The 14,329-nt window shown below is 47.1% G+C and overlaps 1 protein-coding gene and 1 long non-coding RNA gene across 2 annotated transcripts in view; one reads left to right on the top strand and one right to left on the bottom strand.

The window, feature by feature from the left end:
* The window catches only part of LOC309858006 (uncharacterized protein), a gene marked incomplete at its 5' end in the record, with an annotated part of 38,373 nt that overhangs the window by 5,964 nt on the left and 18,080 nt on the right, over window positions 1-14,329 (top strand). Inside the window, 2 exons of the mRNA XM_082750687.1 lie at window positions 554-674; window positions 4,325-4,405. Of these exons, the coding sequence (XP_082606813.1) occupies window positions 554-674; window positions 4,325-4,405 (202 nt within the window). The remainder of the gene's footprint in view (window positions 1-553; window positions 675-4,324; window positions 4,406-14,329) is intronic.
* On the bottom strand, window positions 11,815-13,550 carry LOC309858005. The gene is made up of 4 exons (XR_014308007.1): window positions 13,203-13,550; window positions 12,525-12,643; window positions 12,101-12,302; window positions 11,815-11,965 (listed from the first exon to the last, which is right to left on the bottom strand). It is a non-coding gene; the product is annotated as an uncharacterized lncRNA (long non-coding RNA).

Here is a 14,329-nt window from a genome sequence, read left to right as displayed (position 1 = left end):
TGGACTATCGGGGGTAGGGGAAGGGGAGAATTTGTAGCTATGTCTCCACAACACCACGTGCCTTTAACACTGTTTCAGAAGCGAGACAAATCCTTGCTCATTGCTCACCTTTTTACAGTCTGAAACTTTGGGTCACGTTGGTGTTCTACATCTATTAGTACATTGACTGTTGATGTGCTTGTTCAGTGTGTCTTGTTTTCCTGGGGTGTGAAAAACAGAGTTTTACTGCCCCACCAGTACTGCCCCATGGGTGCCATTAGAGAGTCCCATTTTTTTTTAGTGTGTACTTGACATCTAACTTTCTTTCTTTCTTTCTTTCTTTCTTTCTTTCTTTCTTTTTCTTTCTTTCTTTCTTGGCGGGGAGAGCATGTGTGCAGGGGGAGGGGAGAATTTCCAGCAGACTCCCCACTGAATGGGGAGCCCGATGTGGGCTTGATCTCACTACCCTGAGATCATGACCCGAGCCAGGTGCTTACCCAACAGAGCCACCCAGTCATCCCTAGAGAGTCGGTTTGATGAATACATGTGGATGTGCCTTTTTTCTTCTCGTAAGATTGCCAACACTCCTGATCACCCAATGTGTGCTGGTTTATATGACTCCGGAGCAGCCGGCCAGCCTTCTCAAGTGGACAGCCAGCAGTTTTGACACCGCCACGTTCATAAACTATGAACAGGTAAGTGGGAGCGTGAGACATTTGCTTTCTGCCTCTATTTCCGTGGTGGCTCAACACTCTCTGAGCAACCTCAGTATGTTTTCCCGCTTCCTCTTTTCCTTCTGCCTCTGCCCACTCACATACCTCCTTTTTCATTGATTCTGCCAGTGCCCAGCATCCCAGATTTCTTGATTTCCAGCGAACTTACGGCCAGAGTCTTTGAAACTTCTGTCTTGGCCTTAATAGAAGTTTTTTGAGTTCTCCTTTTATCATTGCATTTACTGTAGAGTCAGACCTTGGTGAAGGGAATTTGGGCTGTCCTATGGGTGGAGGGGTAGCCGACTCCGATTCCTTCAGAGGCAGGAGTGATGCACATGGATCAAGTTGGCCAGTGTAAGGCAGGCAGGAGTGGTGAGGACTACGGTGAACCCGAGTGTCCATGTCCCATCTGATGGGACGGTCCCCCGCTCGGTGCCAGTTGCTTGTTACTGTGTGGGTGTGTGAGTTAGAGTTGAGAACTCTTTTTCAGGACTTTGGTCCGAGACCAGTCTTGGTTTTATTTGAGAATAAAATTTCCTGATTTCTGAGATCACTGAGTTTGCACCACTGGCTGCCTGTTTTTCTCTTCTGCCCTAGTGGAAAGGGTTATGCTTTCGAGGTTTAAAATTACTCAGCTTGGGTCTGAATCCCGGCTCTCGCTCTTATGCCTGGCTCAGTGACCTTCAGCAGAATTGCGTGGTGGTTGGGAGTCCATGCTCTGGAGGTAGACTGCTTAGCTGTGTGTCCTGGACAAGTTGAATAATCTCTCTGTGCCTGTCTCCTTATCCGAAAAATGGGAATAATAACAGTCCTGACTTCATAGGATTGTAGTGAGGAGTGAGTGAGTTAATTTGTACAGGAGCGTTTATGGCACTGTCAGGCTGTCAGGCAGGCCTGAGCTGTTCTGGATCTCTTGGAGCCTCAGGTCTTTGTTGTTGTTGTTGTCGTTGTTTTAAAGATTTTATTTATTTACTTACTTGTTTGTCAGAGAGAGAGAGAGAGAGATCGAGAGCCCAAGCAGGCATTGTGGCAGGCAGAGGCAGAGAGAGAAACAGGCTCCCTGCTGAGCAAGGAGCCCGATATGGGATCCTGGGATCATGACCTGAGCTGAAGGCAGCAGCTTAACGGACTTGGTCACCCAGGCATCCCCCAGGTCCGTGTTTTTAAAGGGATAACTTCTCTGGATTATTAAGAGAACTCATGAGAATGATGTGTAGCAGTGGGCATATGAGAAGCGCTGAATACACGGTAGCTTTTTTTTTTTTTTTTTTAAAGATTTTCTTTATTTATTTGACAGATCACAAGTAGGTACAGAGGCAGGCAGAGAGAGAGAAGAGGAAGCATGCTCCCTGCTCAGCAGAGAGCCCGATGCGGGGCTCGATTCCAGGACCCTGAGATCCTGACCTGAGGCGAAGGCAGTGGCTTCACTCCACTGAACCACCCCGGCGCACCCCCCCCCCCCCACGCATGGTAGCTACTTGTATTGCTTTTATTTTGCTTTTACTGATTTTACTTTTTTTTTTTTTTTTTTTTTAGTCTCATTTTATTTTTAAATTTTATTACAGACAAGAGCAGTCAAGGCCTTGCCCACTACAACATACCTAGGGACAGGTCTAAGGCTAGACCTGGTTGCCTTTTTTGCCACCCTGTGCCATGTTCTTATATAGGCCGGGTTCTTACAGAGGTGTTTCTTGGTTGAGTTTTCTTCCTTCCCGCGGCTCATGACCTGAGCCAAAGGCAGAGGCTTTAATCCACTGAGCCACCCAGGCGCTCCTGGGAACATGCTCTTCACAGGGAAGAAAGTGCTCTGGAGGATGAACAGTTTTTATAGGATCATTTACTTTTTACATTTTGTAAAAGCTCAAAAGATTTATAAATTAGCATACAGGCAGGAATCACAAGTTTTATTACAAAGGAACGCAGGGAGTAGGGGCACTGGTCATTATTTTAAGGACAACGTGATTTTCCTGTAGGCATCTCATTCACAAAACAGATGTGTATGGTGTATGTGTGGGTGTCAGGCCAGAAATCAGGCTTTTGGTTGGAGCAGAGTTCATTATATATGGTCATGTTGATTTAGAAATCTAAAATGGTTCCCCTGTATCTCAGGCTTTTAGAGGGTTTTTCTCTCTGAAATGATGATTTTCTTTTTCTTTTTCTTTTTCTTTTTTTAAGATTTATTTATTTGTTTGTTTGTTTGATAGGTAGAGATCACAAGTAGGCAGAGAGGCAGGCAGAGAGAGAGAGAGGAGGAAGCAGGCTCCCTAGCAAGCAGAGAGCCCTGATACGGGGCTTGAGCCCAGGACTCTGGGATCATGACCTGAGCCGAAGGCAGAAGCTTAACCCGCTGAGCCACCCAGGTACCGCATAAATGATGGTTCTCAAAAAAAACAATTTTTTTTTTTTTTTAAAGCAGAGGAACCTTTTTCATCCCCTACAGTTTCCTAGCTGCAATGCTAAACCAAAAATGTTCCCTTTTAAAGAAATTTTTTAATGTTTACTTGTCACCAAATGCCTTGGAATTGTCTCCGTAGAACCTTGGCGTTCCCTGGAGCATTGTTTGAAAACCGTTATCTTAAATTAGTCCTTTATCACATTTAGCTGCTGCTCTTTGAATTCCCTCTATGTTTCCTCTTTCCTCGCTCATGCTGCTGTTTTCTTCATACTGCTGTTTACCTCTGAATGTTAAGGATGCTTTTGGGTGGCTGCAGTTCAGTTCTGATCAGTGATGTCATTTAATGGAAATTCCTACTTGAGCATTTGGCCGGAAATTGGAGATATGAATAGGATAGTCTCAAAATGGTCATTAAACTTCAAATCCTGAAAGAACATTTCTTCTTACGCCTTCTATGGGCTAAGCCCGTGGTTCTCCAACTTTCACATGCCTACGAATCACCTGGAATTATTTTTGAAATGCGGCTTTCCAGATTGCATCTGTGGGGATCTGATTGAGTAAATCTGTTAGAGGAACTGGAAAGTCTGTACTTTTAAAAACAGCCTAGGTGATCTTTGTGTAAAGCGTCCACATAAACACTGGGAAACACGACACTGAGCATTCTTGTTGTCCTCAGGGAGCGTAACACTCTGCTCAGACTGCAGACAGCAATACCCAGTCCTGAGGCTGAACTTGCGGCTACCTTGGATATCTGGTAACGTCTGCTGAGCATTTTCCCCCAGCCCTTTGACTTTCGTCTGTAGGAGAAGTGTAAGTGAATTGGCAAAAAAGGGGGCCCTCAGCACTAGCAGAGGGAACAGAGCGGGCTTGTCTGATACTGAAGCCCACAGTGTGTGTACCCTTCAGCCATCCTGCCGCTGTGATAATACTGTGATCACAATAAATAAATGTGGACGTTAACCTTTAATCATCAAAGAACGTTAGAAAATACCAGCAAAAAAGTAAAGCGAGCAGTCTGGTTTAGAAAGATTTAAGTGAAAAATGTTAAAACCATTATGGTTTTGAAAGAAGTAACCCACATCCAAAACACTGCGGCCCTTGCCAGAACTGGTTACGTGAAATCGTAATTCATCTCTTTCGCTTGTACCGGGAAGGTCCCAGGCTTTTGTCTATTTGGGAAATTGGGCCCTGTGTTCCCTGGTAAAATGACATCCAGTAAAATTTCGTTCTATTTCAGGTTTCCGCTTTGAACGCCAGTTACTCAGATTCTGGACCCTTTGGGATTTACACCAACTCGCAGGCTGCCGCAGCTGGAGACGTAAGTTGCAAACTCACCAATTCTCCCAAGAGTTTTTCCTCCATTAACATGTTCTTAGTAAAAAAAAAAAAAGAGAGAGTGTTTGAAAGCCATGACTGATCAGAGCTCTGTATAGTGTAATATCATTACCATGTGTCTGCCTAGAACCAACTTAAAAATGTTTATGTTAAACATTGTGGGTTGAAGCCTCTGCCTTCAGCTCGGGTCATGGTCCTTTGATCCAGCCCCGCCTCAGGCTCCCCACTCAGCACAGAGTCTGTTGGAGATTCTCTCTTCCTCTCCTGTTAACGCACACGTGGGTTCTCTCTCTCAGATCCTTGGGGAAAAAAGTATCGTTTATGTATATGAGTGCCAAATTCTTTAATCCTTCAAAAGTATTATATAGGTCTAGACTTTTTAAATGATCACTGGTGGCTGGAAGTTGGTTGGGGAAGAGATGGCGGAGAATGAGATTTAGGTCAGAAACTTCCTGGTACAGTGGGCTTTCCCATCTAGATCCTTATTTTGACGAATATTGATTGTTTCACACGTGAAAAGGACATTTGTTGTTGGTTTCATAGGCTCAGTTTAAGTGGTTTTCCCAGCTCACTCAAGTTTCTTCTTTTTTCAAGTTATCTACATTTTTAGTGTTTGTCTGTAGCAATTTATTTATGGAAAAGGGAAGAGGGGACTAATTATTCAAGACACCATTTAGGTTTTTTTTTTTTTGTCTTGAAGTTTTACTGAATTAGAATGGACATCCCATAAAGTGTACATATTTACAGTGTATAGTTTATTAAGTTCTGACATAAGTGTAGACATATAAAACATAAGTCACCCCAATCAAGGTACTTTTAAAAAAATGAGTGTCCTCTTTGAAATTGAAGTATAATTAACATATAATATTAGTTTCAGATATGTATGTCATGATTTGATATTTCTCAATATTGTGAAATGATCACCCTAGTAAGTCTAGTTAACATCATCCTTTTTTTTTTTTTTTCTTTTTAATAAGAACCTTTAAAAATGACTCTCAGCTTTCAGGTATGCAATATAGTAGTATTAACTAGAGTCATATATGGAGCTGTATATTACATCCCCAGACCTTAATTATTTGATAACGGGAAGTTTGTTCCTTTTGATTGCCTTACCTGTTTTACCCACCCCTACACCCTGCCTCTGGCAACCACCAATCCACTCTCTGTATTTGTGAGTTCATAGTATTTTTCATGGTGGTTTGTTTTTGTTTCTGCTTTTGTTTTTGTTTTGAAGATTCCATGTTTAAGTGAGATCATACAGTATGTATCTTTTTCTGTCTCACTTCCCTTAGTGTAATGCCCTCAGGGTCCATCTGTGTTGTTACAGATGGCAAAATTTCGTTCCTTTCTATGCCTGAACAATTGTGTGTGAGTGCATGTGCATGCACACATATGTGCATGTGTCTCTGATGTTTGTAAAAATCCCTGCACCTGTCGATGGAGATATCTTAGTTATCGTAAACAGGGGTGCAGTGAACATGGAAATGCCGCTGTCTCTGGGAGATAGTGTTTGTTCCCTTTAGATAAAGAACCAGAAGTTGAATTGCTTGATCCTATGGTAGTTCTACTTTGAGCTTTGTGAGGATACTGTTTTCAGTAGTGGTTACATCATATCCATTCTACCAGCAGTGCACAAGGGTTCCCTTTTCTTCCCCTCCTTGCCAGCAGTGGTCACTTCTCGTCTTCTAGTCTAGTCTTCTAGTCTTTTTGATGGTAGCCATTCTAACGGGTGTGAGGTGATAGAACTCACGATGGTTTTGATTGGCATTTCCCTGATGACTTGTGATGTTGAGCATTTTTTTTTTTTTTTTTTTACTGTGTCTGTTGGCCATCTGTATGTCTCCTTTGGAAAAATGTCTCCTCAGATCCTCTGGGCATTTTTAAATCAAACTAGATTTTGCTGTCGAGTTGTATAAGATATAGATGTATGTCTTACATCTATACAGTATCTGTTGTATAGATACTGGATGTTCATCTCTCATCAGATATACGATATATAAATACTCTCCCCTATTCACCAGGCTGCCTTTTCATTTTGTTTTTTTCTTGGCTGTGCAGAAGTTGTTTAATTTGATTTAGTCTGAGTTTGTTTGCTTTTGCTTTTGTTGCCAAATCAAACAATTGTCAGCAAGACCTCAGTCAAGTAGCCTACTTGACAGTGTTTTCTTCTAGGAGTTTTATGGTTTCTGGTCTTACATTCACGTCTTTCATCCATTTTTATTTACTTTTTGTTTGTGGTGTAAGGTAGTGGTCCAGTTTCATTCTTTTGCATGTGGCTGTCCTGTTTTCCCAGCACTATTGATGGAGGTTACTCTTTTTTTTCCTTATTGCATATTCTTGGCTTTCTTATTATATGTGATTAAACCCATATATCTATACATATATGTATGTTTATTTCTGAACTCTCCTCTCTTTCATTGATCTGTGTATTTGTTTTCATGCCAATGCCATTTCGTTTGATTTCTGTATCTTCGTGGTAACAGTTTAAAATTGGGAAAGGTGGTGCCTCCTGGTTTTTTTGTTTTTTGTTTTTTGTTTTGCTATTTGGGGTGTTTTGCGGTTTCATACAAATGTTAAGATTGTTCTTTTTCTGCGAAAAATGCTGGGATAGCGTTGAATCTGTAGGTTGACTTGGATAGTGTGGACATTTTAATAATACTCATTCATACATGAACACGGGATATCCTTGCATGAATTGCATCTTTTCAGTTTCGTGCAGGTCTTTCACTTTCTTGGTTAAATTTGTTCGTAGGTATTTTACTCCTTCTAATGTAGTTATGAGTGGGATTCTTCTCTCGATACTTGTTACAGTCAGTGTGATTAGGGAAATCGTGTACATTGTGTGTATTTTAAATGTATGGCTTTTTGTTTTTATTTTTTGTATATTTGATGTGCAGTGTTACATGAGTTTCAGGTGTACATGCCTAATTTTCGTTTTGACAACTGTATGCATTTTTAGAACCACGACCAGCATGGTCAGATGAAAACATTTCCAGGACTCCAGAAAGTTTCCTCATGCTCCTTCCCACTCCTTGACCCCACCGTTACCCTTCTCTTTGCCAACCACAGGCTGCTTTCTCTCACTGTATAGGACAGAATTTCTAAATAGAATCTCATTTACATAGAATCCTATTGTGTATACTGTTTTAGCTGCTTTTGGGGAGACAGTGTGTTTAAGTCGTGCATGTTTGTTGCATTGATCAGTAGTTGATTCCTTCTTTACCGGTGTATAGCATTGCCTTGTATGGATATACTCAGTCTGTTTCTTCATTCACATGTTGTTGGACACTTACGTTGTTAACCCATTTAGGCCTATGTTGAATAAATCTCTTCTTTTTTATTTTTCTTAATTAAAGATTTTATTTATTTATTTATTTATTTATTTATTTATTTGACAGATCACAAGTAGGCAGAGAGGCAGGCAGAGAGAGAAGGGGGGAAGCAGGCTCCGTGCTGAGCAGAGAGCCCCATGCAGGGCTCAATCCCAGGACCCTGGAATCATGATCTGAGCCGAAGGCAGCGGCTCAACCCACTGAGCCACCCGGGCGCCCCTTGAAGCAAATATCTTCATCCTGTCATTGGACGCACAGCTACTTCAACATGTGTCTCCAGAACAGGGTTTCCCAATCTTGGCGTTGCCCACATCTTGGGCCCCATCGTTCTTGGCTGAGGGCCCTGTCCTGAGCTTACTAGGATGCTTAGCAGCACCCCTGGTCTCCACACACCAGAGGCAGAGAGTGTCTTCCTCACTCCTGCTTCTGACCACCGAATGTGTCCTAGACGTGGCCAAACATCTCCCAGGGAACAAAACTGCCCTTGTGCGACACACACATAGATAGACCCACAAAAGTATCGTCACTCTTTAAACATTTCAACATAATTTCTCAGTGGCGTGACATGTCAAGTCACAGTTCAGATTGATCTGATTATCTCACAAATATGTTGACTCTCTGTATCTGTTAAGTCCCGAGTGAGAAGACGACGCGTTACCTTGCCGTTGGTGAACAGGTCTCACACGCCTCTTCTAATGACAGGCCTCACTTTGTCCCTGCTCTTTCTTTAGCCTGGCCATTTATTTTCCTGTAAGGGTGCCTGGGTGGCTCGGTTTGGCTCAGAGTCCGACTCTTGGGATCAGCTCAGGTCCTGGTCCTGATCTCAGGGTCCTGGGATCCAGCCTCTTGTTGGGCTCCCTGCTCAGCGGGGAGCCTGCTTCTCCCTCTCCCCCTGCTGTCCCCCCCTGCTTATGCTGTCTGGCTCGTTCTCTGTGAAATACATAAAATTGATGTACAAAACCAAGCAAAAGAAAAAACAGTCCGTAACGTTTTCAAAATTTTTAAATTTATTTTGTTTTTTAAAGGTTTAATATATATATATATATATATATATATATATATATATTTCTTTTTCCCAGAGAGAGATCACAAGTAGGCAGAGAGACAGGCAGAGAGAGGAGGAAGCAGGCTCCCTGCTGAGCCGAGAGCCCGATGCGGGGCTCCATCCCAGGACCCTGGGATCATGACGTGCGCCGAAGGCAGAGGCTTTAACCTACGGAGCCACCCAGGCGCCCCAATCCATCCCTTTCTGACAAGACCTAAGGGTGTGTAACACGTTACACCAAACATGTAGCTCACGCTATCCCAGACCCTGAAGGGCAGAGCCCTGCTAAATGTCATCAAACGTTAGTTTATTGGGTTCTCCCAATCTCGCTGAATGTTTTTTTTCAGATAATGGAAAGCCCAGTGCCAAAAAAGCTGCCGTGAAATGCATCTAGATGGTAAACATGCTTGGTCCTTGTACCCTGGGGCCTATCCCAGAGGGCTCTGACTCCCTGAGTCTAGAGTTGGACATAAGCATCTGTCTTTTCTTTAAAAAAAAATGGCCACAGGGGGCGCCTGGGTGGCTCAGTGGGTTAAGGCCTCTGCTTTCGGCTCAGGTCAATATCTCAGGGTCCTGGGATCCAGCTCTGCATCGGACTCTCTGCTCAGCAAGGAGCCTGCTTCCCCCTCTCTCTGCCTGCCTCTCTGCCTACTTGTGATCTCTCACTGTCCAAAGAACAAAATCTTTAAAAAAAAAAAAAAAAAAAAAAAAAGACAAAAAACGCCAAAGTCCTTCATGCTTTGCTGGTTAGCACTGGGTTGGGAACCACTATTTAGTCTGCCATTCCAAACCCAAACTTCCCCGACAATGTGTGGGCTGCAGACGCAGGAAGGCGTCGGGAGACTGAGACAGAGGAGAGCAGAGAAATGATAAAAACGATCCCAGAGAAAAGCGGCTGCAGCATGAGGCCGGCTCCCAGGGTGGGTGGCGGCGGCGGCAAAGGCGAGCGAGTCCGGGGCCCCGCCTGAGGCCCAGGCAGGGAAGGTGCGGCCACAGAGGGGGCGGCAGCTCGCGAAGTGCTGGCCACGGGGCCTTGCAGGCCTCCAGCAGCTTCCGGGGCCTCGGCCCCGGGCGCTGCCAGCGACTCCGAGCCTGGCGAAGCCGGAGCTGCAGGTGGACTGCATGGGGTGTGGGCACATGTCGAGCGGCAAGCGCTACAGCGTCTTCCCCTGCGAGGGCCCCGAGAGCTGCTTCCAGCGGAGGCATCCACAGCAACCGCAGCTACCCCGGCTACACCCGCGTCTCCGACCGTCGCTGCCAGGTCGGCCAGCACCACCTGTGCCAATACCGCCGCCTGAAAATGGGCTTCCGCGTGGGCATAAGGAGGCGGCGCAGAGTGGGTCGGCGGCAAGGGACACGGATGCTTCGTCCTCCCACGGAGCTGCCAAGCGGCGGACCTTGGCTTCTCTCCTCAGACTCCTGTGTTTTTAAAGACGGTGAAACGTTTGTCTCCTCGGTTTTCTTAAACGATCCCGAAACCAAGGAGAGTGTCGGGCTCCAGCCTCGGCCTCCCCAGAACTGCTGGCCGGAGTAGAGGGCCAGGAACCAAGGGGCCCATTCCTGGGACAGGCTGGCGCTCAGCACCCCAGGCATGAACTTTTGGGGCCGGTGGGGTTGGCTTCCCTCGGGGGACGGCCTGACGTCTGGACCAGAGCGGCCAGCGGAGTAATGCGCCAGGCAGGTTGTCAGGACACGGAATCCACGTTGGACACTGTATGATGAATGAGTCGAGGCCAATAATAAAGATGTTTCCTACCTGAAAACAAAAACAAAACAGAACAAAACACCTATCCCATAGAGAGTCCAGAAAAGCCAAGCTCTAGCCATACTACTTCTCTGTCCGTATTCTGTGTCTCAGTGACTCTAGAGTCAATTGACTTGAAGCAAGTTCGCACAAACGGTTACCCACACATACGAACTAAATCAATTTATCAGGGCATTTTAAGCACAGCTAATTGGGACACGGTACTGCAAAGCCTTTTATTTCCCTCTCGTCATTTCAGTGGCGCTGCAGACTCTCTGGACAAAGAACTGTCCATTTGAGAAAAATTCTTTCTCATTCAACAGTGTGACACATGTGGTCAAGAGCATCTGAAAGCTGGAGAAGAAATGAAGTGGCATGGAGTCCACGTATGTTCACAAACGTCACCACAGACTGTCCCCAAGTCTTCCAAACTAATCTGTGTATTTCTTTACGTCTTGAACGAGCCACCACGGACACCTCCTGCGTGTCAGACATGGCGCTAAGTGTTTTGTTAATGTTAAATTTCACTTCGTCTTTACGGTCCTCTATGACGTGGGATTATCATCATCCCCATTCGTCCCATCAGGGAACGGAGACGTACAATGCTTTAGCAACACGGCTCATAAGAGGCAGAGGTAGGATCTGCTTGGGGTCTGGACCCAATGTTTTAAATCACTATGATTCGTTTCCAAGACCCTACAAAAACGACAAGTCGTCACCCCAAACGTTGGTTTTCCCCACCCCACGGTCCCCACGTGGCCCCAGCTTCAAGGACATTCTGTCAATTCCTTCAACACTACACATCCTTCCCGGCCCTAACGGAACACCTTCCCACATCCGCCTTGATTTCTTAGCCTCCTGGTCTCCGCTTGAACATTACTCAGCAAATTACAAACTCTAACGCACCCTGTACTTCCCAGCACTCAATGCAAAACAGTAATGACGAATTTCACGGGTCGTTATTTCCTTCCTGTCTTGGCCAGCCAGGGGGTGAGTCCCTCACGCATCCTGTCAGTCCTGTTCATCATGGGTTCCAATCACTGAGAGCCACAACCCACCCAAAAGGAAGGCCATTCCCCCTACAGACACACACACACGCACACAGACACACACACACACGCACACACACACACACACACACACACACACACACTGACCCCTGACTGGCCTGATCTCAGGTGCACGGTGGGGATCCTGACAACCCCTCGTGGAACGTAACCTACTCGAGGAGGAGAACGGAACTCCTCTCCCATCAACACTCCACTTACGGGCTTCAAGTCGGTCTCTTCTAGCGGGACTTGAGCCCCAGCAAGGCTGAAACCTCATCTGCCCGGTTCGGCCGCATTTCCGCTCGCTCTGTCTCCAGGCCCCCCACATAGTTAGCAGCTCCATCAACGAGGCCCCGTTCTGGGCTCCTCTCAGCTGTGAAAGGAGGGGCACACAAGCTGACGGCTACCTTTTGGCAAACCGGTGTACTCCTGAGACACAGGCCCGCCTCCCAGCGAGGCCCCAGCCCCCCCGGAGACACGGGGCCCTGACATCATGCCCTACAGGTACCTCCGTGCAGAGGAGCATCTTCCCAAGGGCTGCTCACTTCTTGGTCCTCCGCGCCGACCTTGAGGACGAAGTACAGGAGCTGGAAAGGGGTGTCTGTCCTCAGACCAGTGTCCGTGGGTCTGGAGGTTGTGAGGTGCTACGCCCACCGGGACAAGGTTGTGGGGTCTTGAGACGCCAGACAAGCAGCAAGCCTCACAGAAGCCTGGAAAACGGGAGGTGCTTTTGCTCAGACTCCGCTCAAGTGTCTCAGTGCCCCGCCCGTCAGCTATCCTAACCACCTTCCCGCTCCTGGGTGCCGGGCCCCCACGCTGAATGGACAGTTTCCCTGCTCCCCCGGCCTTCGGAAGGCATCGCCCGCCGGATAGGTCTTTGGGCCCCGCCCACCCACACAACCCTGGGCACACAGTCTCTCTCCCATTCCCACCTGGCAGGAGCTCGGTCACACCACCATCCTCCCCCTCTGCTGCTGCTGTGTTCCGAGGGTGGCCTCTCTGAGCTCCTCACAAGCTCTAGATGGCTGTGGTCGGCACCAAACCGAGCTGTCTGGAATGGAATTGCCTCAGCACCCTTTTCAAAACTCAGATGGGCATACTTGTGGGGACTGTTTCTGGAGTCTTTGTTCTGTGGGACTGTCGTCCTGCCAATACCAACACGGGCTTCCTTGTTACAACTACTACTAAGCTCTGAAACTCTAAAGACTGCGTTCCCAAATTACTCTTCTTTTCAAAACCGGTTTTGAAACTACTCGGATTCCTTTGTCCTTCCACATAGATTTTAGAATATTTTTGTCTATCTCTACGAAAACACACGAAGCTGACAGGATTTTGATAGACATGGCGTTACGTCTCTCTATCAGTCTGGGGAGAATTGACATCGTGACGATGCCTAGTCTTCCAGATCACGAACGTGGTGTATCTCTTCCATTTATTTCTATCTTGGACTTCCTGTATCAGTGCTAAATAGCTTTCAGCATGGGATGCCTGGACAGGCACTGTTAGATTTATCCCGAAGTAGTTTCTTTGTACGAAGTAGTTTCTTTGCAAAGGTGTGTTGGATTGTGGAGCCTCCATATTCGTTGCCGGCATAGAGGAATACAGCTTACCTTTCTGTGTTTAGCCCGTATCCTGTTTGTCTGGGACGTTCCGTTGTTAGTTCTAGAAGCATTTGTCGTACCCTCTTGGGGCATAAGGCCTGCAATGAAGATTCCGTGTCAGGGGCTGTGTTGACACGCGGAAGATCAAGGAGGGACCCGAATGGCATCCTGCACGTTCTCCTCTCCCTCTTCCCTCACAGGGGAGGTCTCTTCCCCAAACACCCTTCTCATCCTAGGGACTAGCCATAGTGCCTGTTGGTTTTGGGGGAGCAGCGTTCGGTTCCCTAGAAGCCCACTGAATTCTTCAGGCCAGCCACTCACCCCCTCCCATGGGAACCAGGACTTGCCACACCCTCTTGTTTCAAGAAGCGAGTCTTGCCTTCGAAGGCCCTGCTGCCGGTTCTCTCTGTTCTCAAGCGCGACGTCTGTGTCGTCCTGCACGGTGTGTGGTATCCTCCTCCCCTGAAGCGTGAGGGTATGTGACGAGTAAACCGTTGGTCAGTCACCCGTGTCGGGTGTCAGGGCATCCCACAAGTCCGGAGCAGGAATGTCTCTCTCATCGGGGACCTGAGGAGATGGTGATTAAAACAAGTGGCAGCATCCCAGGCACGGTGTCCGTATGTTAACTGAGGACGCGGGGGTCAGCTTGACCTGCTCCTTCGCTAACTAACTGGCTTCAGAGGGGACAGTCACGATCCGGGAGGGAACTGGCCATCGCCGGCCAGCTTGTGTGTTGGCCCGTGTTCTGTTATCTCACACGGAGGTCGCCATCCATTTCCAAACTAAGGTCCCCTCCTAGCCAACAAGGTGAGAATGAAGGAGAATGGACTGTATCTTGGGGGGAGGCGTCACCCATGTGACCTGCATGTGGCCTGTATTGGTCTCCAGGGCTCCCCCCTGAGGTTGGCAACCGCAGGACATGCTTGACTGGTGTGCCTCAGTTCCAGGGACTGGGTGTTGGGCCAGTGATGGATGCGGACGTCCGGATCCTATGGGGGAAAGCACACCCCAAGCACAGCCCCGGGGGTGACCCTCTGTGTTGTGGGTGCAACGGAGGAGGGAGGCCGCGACGCAGGGAAATGTAAGAATGGCACACTGAGGGGATCCGGTCCCACCTTGACTTCCGCCAGGAGGCG

Source organism: Mustela nivalis (genome assembly GCF_964662115.1).
Source record: "Mustela nivalis genome assembly, contig: HAP1_SCAFFOLD_1716, whole genome shotgun sequence".
Taxonomy (NCBI): domain Eukaryota; kingdom Metazoa; phylum Chordata; class Mammalia; order Carnivora; family Mustelidae; genus Mustela; species Mustela nivalis.
The sequence above is the reverse complement of the archived record's forward strand: the minus strand, read 5'-3'. Positions and strand labels throughout refer to the sequence as shown.